At 42.5% G+C, this 12,786-nt stretch overlaps 2 protein-coding genes across 2 annotated transcripts; both read left to right on the top strand.

Annotated features, from left to right (window-relative positions):
* Window positions 1-106: 106 nt before the first annotated feature.
* On the top strand, window positions 107-6,467 carry LOC310936862 (excitatory amino acid transporter 1-like; the record flags this gene model as incomplete). Its single annotated transcript, XM_083901017.1, has 9 exons — window positions 107-245; window positions 344-481; window positions 560-764; window positions 1,495-1,537; window positions 2,471-2,751; window positions 2,835-3,068; window positions 4,426-4,620; window positions 4,714-4,848; window positions 6,257-6,467. The coding sequence occupies 9 exons, from the start codon at window positions 107-109 to the stop codon at window positions 6,465-6,467; spliced, it is 1,581 nt and encodes a 526-aa protein (XP_083757143.1).
* Window positions 6,468-8,393: 1,926 nt separating this feature from the next.
* Window positions 8,394-12,189, top strand: spra (sepiapterin reductase a; the record flags this gene model as incomplete). The annotated part of the gene is made up of 3 exons (XM_083909999.1): window positions 8,394-8,706; window positions 10,974-11,264; window positions 11,999-12,189. The coding sequence occupies 3 exons, from the start codon at window positions 8,394-8,396 to the stop codon at window positions 12,187-12,189; spliced, it is 795 nt and encodes a 264-aa protein (XP_083766125.1).
* Between the last annotated feature and the right edge of the window lie 597 nt (window positions 12,190-12,786).

Genomic DNA, 12,786 nt, shown 5'->3' with positions numbered 1-12,786 from the left:
TAAAACAGTGATAGTGAAGTTGCTGATAATTCCCATCGCCTTCTCGTGATCCGCGTTGAGTGCAAAGAACGATCGCGTTCTCCTGGTTCTGTTAAACCTCGACAGGATGCAGCGCTTCAGGGAAGGCGTCCACATACGCACCATGAAGGCCAAGAGGAAAGTGGAGGAGATCTCCAAAGAGGACGTCCAGGCTTTCCTCAAGAAGAACGCCTTCGTGCTCTTCACCGTCGGGGCGGTGATCGTAGGTGAGCGACCTCTGCAGGACCGCAGGAGAAACATCTCAGGTGTCGCCGTCAACAGTCCCACAACTGTCCTACGTCTCTTTCTCTGTGTGTGTGTGCAGGTGTTATTCTGGGATTCGCCCTGCGTCCGTACAAGATGTCCTATCGAGAAGTGAAGTACTTCTCTTTCCCCGGAGAGCTGTTGATGAGGATGCTTCAGATGCTCGTTCTGCCGCTGCTGGTCTCCAGTTTAGTGACAGGTATACGACCCGCGACATAACCGGGTCATCACTAAACAAACCCTTCAGCTACAGCTCCACCCTGTGTTTTTTTTTTAGGAATGGCAGCTCTGGACAGCAAAGCGTCAGGAAAGATGGGCATGAGAGCCGTGATCTACTACATGACCACGACCTTCATCGCCGTCTTCGTCGGGATCATCATCGTCCTCATCATCCACCCGGGAAAGGGCTCAAAGAACGAGTTTGGGAAGCAGCAGAAGATAGAGCAAGTCAGTCCAGCCGACGCCTTCCTGGATCTGATCAGGTATCCGGCGAAATAACCGGGGAAGTTGAGTGAGATTTTACAGGGTTTGGCGTGAATTCCAATTCCTTGCTTAACCCTCAATCTCAAAAATGCGCGCTCCCTCCAGTGCAAGTGCTGTCCTGATTCTCAGAAAAATTAAGTTGAGGGGTCAAGTTTAAGGGCTGTATCGCCCTCAATATTGAGATTTTCCGACACCACCCTTGGGAGCTAGGGCTACCCAGAATAAATTGCGTGTTTTGACGGAACAAAGATGGCGCCGAAAGCAGCGAAACGAGTACACTACAAATTAAGTATTTTCTTTGTTGTGTAACATTTATTTTTATTTTACGATCTTTTGTCAATAGCCGGCCGGTGCGGACAATCGATCGTTTGCTATGGTTTACCGTGGTGTGTGGTAACTGTCAGCTGAATATGTCCGTGGTTGTGACAACCTAATAACTTGACTGAGAAAAACGGATCGTAATAAATAATCCTGACGTAAATGTCTTCTTCTTCTTCTTCTTTTTTGGAGTTGACAGACTGGACGCAGCTTTCGCGTTATTCTGCCCCCTACAGTCTGAAGACGTATCTGCATTTAAGGGGTGTCCCATTTCTAAGTGACAAAATAACCCTCAACACTTGGTTTTGAGGGCCAGTTAAGATTAAGGGTTGAGCTTGAGGGTTAAGATTAAGGAATTGGAATTGGCCCTTGGTGTCAATTCTCATGTCACTGTGATTTCTTTCTCTTCAGAAACATGTTCCCGCCAAACCTGGTCCAAGCCTGCACTCAGCAGGTGAGCTTCAGGAATACGTTTTACTCAAAAAGTGGCATTTTTTTCTAACTCTAACCCTTTCAATAACCAACAATCTAAAGCTAACGCTTAAAGGGATAGTTCGCAATTTTGGACATAAGTTCTATTTTCCAACTCAGCCGGTGTGATGGAGACGTCTGGAGACTTTTTCAAGAAATTTCATTCAGTTCTTCTAGTTGCCGAGTTCGCTGGTGCTATGGCTAGCGCAAGTCAATGGTACACGCTAGCATGGCATTAAAAACACTCATACCGGCTCCACAGTGCACCCGAGGCAAATCAATTGTACCGGCGGACTATCGATGTACATATCTGTGTTGATAGAATAATATTTTAAACAAAACTAACCTGGCATCGAATGAATTTTTGAGGGACTACTTTCTTTCGCAATGCCATAGCCTAACAGGAAGTATGACGCGCTGCTGCTGCTGAGACATAAATCCTTCAAATTGCAAGGTTGGTTTTATTTCAAACATTCTATCAACACAGATATGTACATCAATAGTCTGCCGTTACAATTGATTTGCCTCGGTATGAGTGTTTTTAATGCCATGCTAGCGTGTACCATTGACTTGCGCTAGCCATAGCACCAGCGAACTCTGCAACTAGAAGAACTGAATGAAATGTCTTGAAAACGTCTCCATCACACCAGCTGAATTGGAAAATAGGTCTTATGTCCAAAATGCCGAACTATCCCTTTAAGCCTCTCACGCAACAATACAAATTAGAATGTGGAGATTAGTACAATCCTTTGTTTGCTTTTGGGTGTTTTCTCCCAGAAAAACCTTTCAAGCATCATGTTTCTGTCCCTGTTTGATGAATGAAAACACGTTTAGAAGGTTTGTCTTTAAAGCAAACTTCCCCCTATCAAATTATCCCCGGTTTAACCCAAACTCAATCCCTTCTGTTGTTCGCCAGTTCAAAACCAAATACGGGAAACGAGTGGTCCAAGTGACAGTGACCGTGAATGACACAATCTTCAACTCGACCAATGGAACCCAGGAGGTCATGGAGATCACCCGGGAAGAAGTGATCCCAGTGCCGGGTCAGGTGAACGGGGTCAATGCCCTCGGGTTGGTGGTCTTCTCCATGTGCTTTGGCCTGATAATTGGTAATATGAAGGAGCAGGGCCAGCTCCTGAGGGACTTCTTCGACAGCCTCAACGAGGCGATCATGCGCCTGGTCGCCATCATCATGTGGTACGAGTTTACTCCGAAGAAAAGTTTGTTGAACCGCTCACACACCTTTGCTCGGCGACTCAGTGCTCCTTGTCCTCTTTCAGGTACGCTCCCATCGGTATCCTGTTCCTCATCGCAGGGAAGATCGTGGAGATGGATGACCTGACACAGATGGGTGGCCAGCTGGGAATGTACACCATCACAGTCATCATTGGCTTATTGATCCACGGCGTTCTCATCCTCCCCACTCTGTATTTCGTCATCACTCGACAGAACCCCTTCATCTTCATCGCCGGGCTCCTGCAGGCTCTAGTAACGGCCCTGGGGACCTCGTCCAGGTACGTCTACCCAACACTGACGCACCTCAACAACACTGCCTCCGGTTCAGCTCATCCAGGTTTGATTTGGAATAGTAGACCCTGATCTGACGGCGACAACCAAAATACTAAAAAAAAAAATGGAGGCTTGCATGCTAGCTAACATTAGCCACAGTGGCCACACAGTGGACCATAGCTTAGTAGTAGCATTGAGTTTTATAATTTGTCAAATTTAGTGACTTCAGGTTTCAATAAACAACCAAATACTAAAATGAAGGCTCGCATGCTAGCTAACATTAGCCACAGGGGTTACACAGTGGACCATAGCTTAGTAGTAGCATTGAGTTTTAGAATTTGTCATATTTAGTGACTTCCGGTTCCAATAAACCAAGACGCCGACAACCAAAATACTAAAATGAAGGCTCGCATGCTAGCTAACATTAGCCACAGGGGTTACACAGTGGACCATAGCTTAGTAGTATCATTGAGTTTTATAATTTGTCATATTTAGTTACTAAAATGAAGGCTTGCATGCTAGCTAACATTAGCCACAGGGGTTACACAGTGGACCATAGCTTAGTAGTATTATTGAGTTTTATAATTTGTCAAATTTAGTTACTTCAGGTTTCAATAAACCAAGACAGGGACAACCAAAATACTAAAATGAAGGCTCGCATGCTAGCTAACATTAGCCACAGGTGTTACGCAGTGGACCATAGTTTAGTAGTATCATTGAGTTTCATAATTTGTCAAATTTAGTTACTAAAATGAAGGCTTGCATGCCAGCTAACATTAGCCACAGTGGCTACACAGTTGACCATAGCTTTGTAGTATCATTGAGTTTTATAATTTGTCAAATTTAGTTACTAAAATGAAGGCTTGAATGCTAGCTAACATTAGCCACAGGTGTTACACAGTGGACCATAGCTTAGTAGTATTATTGAGTTTTATAATTTGTCAAATTTAGTTACTTCAGGTTTCAATAAACCAAAGTGAGCTTTTTTGGCGGCAACCAAAATACTAAAGTGGAGGCTTGCATGCTAGCTAACATTAGCCACATTGGCTACACAGTTGACCATAGCTTAGGGACCTCCAGTTCAGCTCATCCAGGTTTGATTTGGAATGGCAGACCCTGATCTGGCTTGGGTTTCCACTGCAAGTTGTGTGGCCCAAATACGTAACTTACGTAACTAATCAGTGGACAGCAGTGTGTCCATCTCCACCCGGTGGGAGCCAGACCACTGAGCTTGGCACCCCAATGTAAGGGCGCCAAAATCTGTGAAGGTCCAGATCAGTTATTTTGGTACCGTTCTCAGGGGAAATGGTTCCCATTGCAAATATTGGCCCTTCTGCGTTCTCCTGTTCTTTCACCTCCCAGCTCCGCGACGCTCCCCGTCACCTTCAGATGTCTGGAGGAGAACAACAAAATCGATAAGAGGATCACGCGGTTCGTGCTGCCGGTGGGAGCGACCATCAACATGGACGGCACGGCTCTGTACGAAGCGCTGGCCGCCATCTTCATAGCACAGGTCAACAATGTGGAGATGAACTTTGGTCAGATCATCACCATCAGGTAAAGCTCACTTCATGTTATATTACCCTGGACCCGTTGAAGTTCACATCCCCCATAACAGAACTTCTTCTACTTTGTTTATCTTCCATCAAGTATCACGGCAACGGCAGCTAGCATCGGAGCTGCTGGCATCCCTCAGGCAGGCCTGGTCACCATGGTGATCGTGCTGACCTCTGTTGGACTCCCGACTGACGACATCACTCTCATCATTGCGGTCGATTGGTTTCTGTGAGTAGCCGTCTGTGGCCGCGCGTCGCATGAATCATCGCTGTGCTTTTTTTAAAGGTCAAAAGCAGCTCTGGGTTCTACTACCACCACCTAGTGACACACTTCTGCCGTCTCCCCGGAGCCTTGCTCTACATCTTCCCCTTTTGTATTGAATATTTTCCGCAATGAGTTTTAACATAGAAACATAATTAGGTTTCCCAAATTAATCGTTTCAATTAGAATACCCTTCCCAGAAATTACTCAGCTAACTGGGGTAATAAGAAGAAGAAGAAACTCTTCCCTCCTTTAAGTAGGATGGACCAAATCTGAATGGCCTGTCTTCTTGATGCTGTGATAACGCTGTCAAGATTCTGACTAAAGTGGTCAAGAGACTTTCATAAAGTTTCATAAAGGAGAAGGAACGAAGTCTGGTATGACATAGGACAGCAGTTTTACGCACATGGTCCTTGTGGTCTTCTTAAATAGTGGGTTTTTGTACATGGTCAACATCTGTTGCCTACTATTTGGGTGAGCATTTAGTTTTTAGTATTTAGAGCTACAACAGTAGCATGCTAGCTAACATTAGCCACAGGAGCTATACAGTTTAGTGTAGCTTGGCAGCATCATCAGCTCCACTGGTTTCTCGAATTTAGCTTCTTCAGGTTTTACGATAAATCAAGATGAACATGACCAAAATACTAAAATGGAGGCTTTAAAAGTCAACAATTTTACCAGGGTTTTTAGCTACATTAGCTACAGCTACAACAGTAGCACGGTAGCTAATGTTAGCGAGTTTTATAGTTTCTCAAATTTAGTTACTTCGGGTTTCAATAAACCAAGACGGCGACAACCAAAATACTGAAATGGAGGTTTGCATGCTAGCTAACATTAGCCACAGTGGCTACACAGTTGACATAGCTTAACAGTATCATCAAGTTTTATAGTTTCTCAAATTTAGTTACTTCAGGTTTCAATAAACCAAGACGGCGACAACCAAAATACTAAAATGAAGACTAGCATGCTAGCAAACATTAGCCACAGTGGCTACACAGTTGACTATAGCTTAGTATTATAATTGAGTTTTATAGTTTCTCAAATTTAGTGACTACAGGTTTCAATAAACCAAGATGGTGACAACCAAATACTAAAATGAGGGCTCACATGCTAGCTAACATTAGCCACAGTAGCTACACAGTTGACCGTAGCTTAGCAGTATCATCGAGTTTTATAGTTTCTCAAATTAATCACTTCAGGTTTCAATAATCCAAGACAGCGACAACCAAAATACTGAAATGGAGGCTTGCATGCTAGCTAACATTAGCCACAGGGGCTACACAGTTTACCGTAGCTTGTCGTCACAGGTTTCTCTCGTGTTTCCACTTTCCCGCCCTTTTTTTTAATTCTCTTTCTCCCTCGTCGGCATACACAGGGACCGCCTGCGAACCACCACCAACGTTCTGGGCGACTCGATCGGCGCCGGCATCATCGAGTTCCTGTCGCGACACGAGCTCCGCAGCAAAGACGTGGAGATGGGGAACTCCGTGCTGGAGGAGAAGGAGCGCAAGAAACCGTACAAGCTCATTCCCCAGGACAGCGATTTCGAGAACGACAAACGTGCTCACAGTGAATCCATCATGTAGTTTACACACACACACACACACACACCATGACTTTAGAGTACATTGAATTGAATTAATTTCAGTATATATATATATATACAGTATATTACAAAGGGGTTCAATCATAAGGAAAGTTCATTTTTAATATATCACGTTGTGAAATTATAATAAATTCAGTTTTTTTATTGTTCTTTTTCACCAGGACATGATGAATTTTATCTGCATTTTTGCCCAACATTAGCTGCCTGTTAAAAGGATATTTGTTGATTTTTCCACACATATAATATATATATATATATATATATATATATGTACATTTTGACAGTGCTGAATTCATGTTCCTTTATTGTACAAATGATACGAACGCATGTGTCTAATAAATAATACATGTTCAATTTCACTTTCATAGAGGTGTGGGTGAGAGGGGAACTGAGGACTGAAATCCAGTGTCTTTCTGAGTATCACTTTTCTTGTGGATTATAATTCCTGTGAAATAAATTTGATCGAAAAAACACATTTCCTGTGTCTGTTTTTTTTAAATTTTTCATTCAATTTTTAGACCACAAATACCTCTGCTTTATTCTTTTTAATCGTACTTTAACGTGTAATCTGTCATTTTTATTGTTTATAAAGCGATTTGTTCTCACCATCAAACCAACACTACGACTACTACTACAAAATAAGACATGAGAAAAATTAGGGCTGCAAATTAACAATTATTTTCATACTCTATATAGTCTATATATAGTTATATATATATAAGTTGTGTACATATATTATTTGTAGTAAAGAAAGGAAGTTTTATATATAGATATAGTTATAAATGAAACTATGTACATAATATGATATATAACTATAGTTATATGTATAGTATATAAGTCGTGTAAATATATATTAGTTGTAGTAAGGAAAGGCAGTGTGTAACATATATAACTATATATATATATATACACACATACACATATACACATACATATAAATATATATATATATACACACACAACTATATATAGTATATTGTGTACATATATTATTGTAGTAAGGAAAGGCTGCTTTATTTGTACTATATATATATATAGTTATAGTTCTATATGATAAATGCATATAATATATATATAAAACTATGTACATATGACATATAACTATAGTTATATATATATATAGTATATAAGTCGTGTACATATATATTAGTTGAAGTAAGGAAAGGCAGTGTATAGCATATATAACTATATATATATACATACATATATATATATACACACAACACACACACAACTACTATATAGTGTATTGTGTACATATATTATTGTAGTAAGGAAAGGCAGCTTTATTTGTACTATATAGTTATAGTTATATATAGTTATATATGATAAATGCATATAATATAGATAAAACTATGTACATATAATATAGTAACTATATATATATAACTATAGCTATATGTAGTATATAAGTTGTGTACATATATAGTAGTAGTAAGGAAAGGCAGCTTTATTTGTTTAGCATATATATATGCTAAACATCATCATATTTATATACAATACAATAAATACAACATAAAAATATATATATTCACATATTTTATTATATAGATAGTATATATATATATATATATATGTTATATAAATTGTTGTGTTTAAAAGTAAATTACTTACTGTTCAAAGGGAAATTGAGTTTTTTTTTTTTTTTTTTTAAACTTCTTTAAATAAATAAGATTTTCCACATAAGTTGGTTGTGAAACGAATGAGCGTGAAACCGGAAATGGCGACACGGCAACAAGTGGATTTAGAGCCGTTGGAACCAGAGAAGAAGAAAATCACTCGGTCTCACACACACACACACACACACACACACACACACACACACAAGCACACACACACACATAATAAGCCGCCCCCTCTCTGCTGCCTCACACACACACACACACTCATTCACTTACCCACCACCATGTCGACCGCAGCGGACACAGACCTCGGCCGGGCTCTCTGCATCATCACCGGGGCTTCCCGAGGCTTCGGTCAGGCTGTGGCGCGGCACACGTCGCTGCGGGTCAGTCCGGGCTCCGCGCTCGTGCTGGCGGCTCGCTCCGGCGACGACCTCCGCTCCGTGAGGGCGGAGCTGCGGCAGGAGGACGCGGGCCTGACGGTGGAGTGTGTGGAGGCTGACCTGGCTCACGCCGAGGCTCAGGCTCGCGTCATCTCTGCCGCCAGACGGTGCTTCTCCGCGGACGTGGATCACGTGATACTGGTCAACAACGCAGGTGAGAGGAGGATTTTTTTTTAAGTATGTGACTTAATTCATTCATGATTAAGTCAAGTTTAATGATACTATAATTTAACTCTATAGTTAAATCCAGATCAGGGGCGGTGCTACAGGGGGAGCATGGCTCCAAGCTCAAAGCCCCCAGGACTCGGTTAAACTGTGCGTTTCTCGGTATTTAGTTTAGTTTAGTTTAGTTTAGTTTAGTTTAGCTGCACACAGGAGGTGAGATGGCAAGTTTGTTTGTCAGTTGAGGTCAACCATGACACACACGTCAATCCCCCCAATCGATTACATGCGCATTACATGCGGGCCCCCCAATCGATTACATGCGGCCCAATCGATTACATGCGGCCCCCCAATCGATTACATGCGGCCCAATCGATTACATTTGGCCCCCGAATCGATTACATGCAGCCCCAATCAATCGATTACATGCAGCCCCAATCAATCCATTACATGCAGCCCCAATCAATCCATTACATGCAGCCCCAATCAATCGATTACATGCAGCCCCCCAATCAATTACATGTGCCCCCCCCAAATCGATTACATTCGGCCCCCCAATCGATTACATTTGGCCCCCAATCGATTACATTTGGCCCCCAATTGATTACATGCGCCCCCCCAATCGATTACATTTGGCCCCCAATCGATTACATGCGCCCCCCCCAATCGATTAAATGCGGCCCCCCAATCGATTACATTCGGCCCCCCAATCGATTACATGCGGCCCCCCAATCGATTACATTTGGCCCCCCAATCGATTACATGCGGCCCCCCAATCGATTACATGCGCCCCCCCAATCGATTACATGCGCCCCCCCAATCGATTACATTCGGCCCCCCAATCTATTACATTCAGCCCCTCCTTTTCTGCGGATGAATTCGATCACACTTCAGTTCTCACTGAGCAGCAGACACAATCTGAGGCACAATTCTTTCACAAATCCAGTTTACTAATTAATAAAACAAACTCCTTAAATGAAACAAAGAAATGTAAACAAATAAAAATAGTGTGTCGATCCTCCCTTAGACGACAAAGAAGTGTTGTTTTTGTGTTTTTGGCAGGGGTCTCAATGTCAAATGACCCGGGGGCCACATGAGCTCTGAGTCTGGTCAGGAGGGGGCGTCATGTGACAGAGACAAAGTCCAACTGTGTGGAAAATTGAAAAAACAACATACTTCACACGTATAGTTACATTCACAGATGTAGTTTGACTTCATTATCACGATAATATTATATGCTGACTTAAATATCGTGATTATATCGTAGCGCATGTGACTTAAATATCGTGGCAATATCGTATCTTATGTGATTTAAATATTGTGATGATATCGTATCGGACTTCAATATCATGATAATATCATATCGTATGTGACTTAAATATCGTGATAATATCATATTGTGACTTAAATATCGTGGTAATATCGTATTGTGACTTAATTATTGTGATAATATCGTATGTGACTTAATTATCGTGATAATATCGTATGTGACTTAATTATCGTGATAATATCGTATGTGACTTAATTATCGTGATAATATTGTATTGTGACTTAATTATCATTATCGTTATAATATCGTATGTGACTTAATAATCGTGATAACATCGTATGTGACTTAATTATCGTGATAATATTGTATTGTGACTTAATTATCATTATCGTTATAATATCGTATGTGACTTAATAATCGTGATAACATCGTATGTGACTTAATTATCGTGATAATATTGTATTGTGACTTAATTATCATTATCGTTATAATATCGTATGTGACTTAATAATCGTGATAACATCGTATGTGACTTAATTATCGTGATAATATCGTATGTGACTTAATTATTGTGATAACATAATTATCGTGATAATATCATATCGTACTGTGACTTAATCATCCTGATAATATCGTATTGTGACTTAATTATCATTATCATGATAATATCGTATTATGACTTAAATATCGTGGAAATATCGTATCGTGGTGTCCCCCCATATCAATATCGGTATCGGACATGAAAAAGTGGTATTAGCATTATTGCGTTCCAGCCGTGGTCAGAAGTCGCAATTTCCAAGTTCCTGGTCCATAATGTCAACGTGAATAACCAAACCCGTACTACGTGAAATACCGCGTAAATGTTATCGACTTTTATCGCTAACTTTTATCGGCTAGCTGAAGATACGTTTGCGTCCCGTGTTTTTTTGTCCCCTCCCAAAAGGAGGCGGGGCCTGAATTTCCTCACGTTTCCTCACCTCTCCTTCCAGCGTCTCTGGGCGACGTGTCCCGCTACACCCGCGACTTCACCAACATGGCCGAGGTGGACTCGTACCTGTCGCTCAACGTCAGCGCCTGCCTGTGCCTCACCGCCAGCTTCCTGGAGGCGTTCCCGCAGCGGCCGGGCCTCCGTCGCACCGTGGTCAACGTGAGCTCGCTGTGCGCCGTGCAGCCCTTCCCGTCCTGGGTGCTGTACTGCACGGGCAAGGCCGCCCGAGACATGATGTTCAGGGTGTTGGCGGAGGAGCAGCCCGACGTCCGGGTGCTCAACTACGCACCAGGTGAGAGCGCGAACCTGCACAGAGAACCATGTTATATCAGTGAGGGAAATAAGGTCCACACACCAAAGTCCATAGAGAAAATCAGTGATTTTAACATCACGGCACAAAGGAGTTATTGATCCACTGCTGACGCTATCAGTAACTTCAAATGTCTTATATTGTGTTTTCTGTGATTGAAATTCCTTTGTTCGGATTTACCTCAGTTGCACACAGTGACCACAAGAGGCAGCAGTAGACCAGCAGCTCCTGTGTGCTCCGGACTCCCATGTGAGCTAAAAATCGTTGATTTTCTCTATGGGCTTTGGTGTGGGAGAGCTAGATGTTTTCAAACTTCTGTCTTTGACCGCCGTTGAGGCGTTTCTGGCTCTTTTCAAGCGTCGGGGTTAATTCCTGACCTCTGGGCTGTGCCGACCTTTGTCCAGCTGCAGTAGTTTCAAAGTTAAAGGTCCAGTTTGTGACATTTAGTAGGTTTTTATGAGCCCAAATTGGAGCAAAAACAGGTAAAAGATCGTGAAGGAAATGCTCCGTTAAAGATGTAAAATCAGCTTTTCTTGCAGCAGCCATGTTTTTTTTTTTTAAAGGACTGACTCTTCCATAGCACCGCTTCCTTTCCAACTGGCTTTCAAAATAAGAGCCACTGACCTTGGCTTTTTACTCCTGGTTTTCTCCATGTGACTATCGTTGATATTTTGTAATCCCGTCGCTCTCCGCTCTCTGTGCCGAAAAAAAACCAGGACCCATGGACACGAAGATGTTCGCGTCCGCCAAGTCCACGACAGCCAACGCGGACATCCAGAGGAGTTTTACGGCCCTGTCCGACGAGGGTCAGTTGCTGACCTGTGACCAGTCCTGCACCAAACTGATGAAGCTGCTGCTGGACGACAGCTACGTCTCCGGAGCTCACGTCGACTTCTACGACGCGTAGACGCGGCGCCGCCTGCGGGTGTGTAGTGCCCTGTGGTTCTTATGTGCCTTTAAACCATTAGAAATTTATATATATATATATATATATATATACATATGTTTTTGTGTAGTTCATGTCATGGACCAAATAAATGTATACGCGTGTTTACTTACAAACCATTCCCCGACTAAAAGTTCGTCAGAACATGTTTACTTGGGATTTACTAAAGTGTGTGTCGTTTTTTTGTAACGCGCTCGCTCTCCCACACCAAACACCGTTGAGAAAATCAGCGATTTTAGCTCGCGGGCGGACACAGGAGATGCTGCTGCTCATGCCGCTGCCTCGTGTGGTCACTGAGGTAAATCTGAAAATCTTAGGGAACGTTTTCAAGTCACAAAAGTTGACCGACAGAGGCGGCGGCGGGTGAAGAACGCCCCGTGAGCCGTTTCTTTAAATCGCTGATTTTCTCTATGGACTTTGGTGGACGACGTCATTACAGTAAGATAGTGTCAACACACACACACACAGGCAGATTTTCATCATTCCGTCATTACCTCTCAGTGGAAACAAGAGTGAAACTTGAACAGCACATCACAGTAACTTCACGTCTCCATACTG

This window comes from Microchirus variegatus, assembly GCF_963457635.1.
Source record: "Microchirus variegatus genome assembly, chromosome: 1".
Lineage (NCBI taxonomy): Eukaryota > Metazoa > Chordata > Actinopteri > Pleuronectiformes > Soleidae > Microchirus > Microchirus variegatus.
Note: the sequence above shows the minus strand (reverse complement) of the source record. Positions and strands in the feature narration are given on the sequence as shown.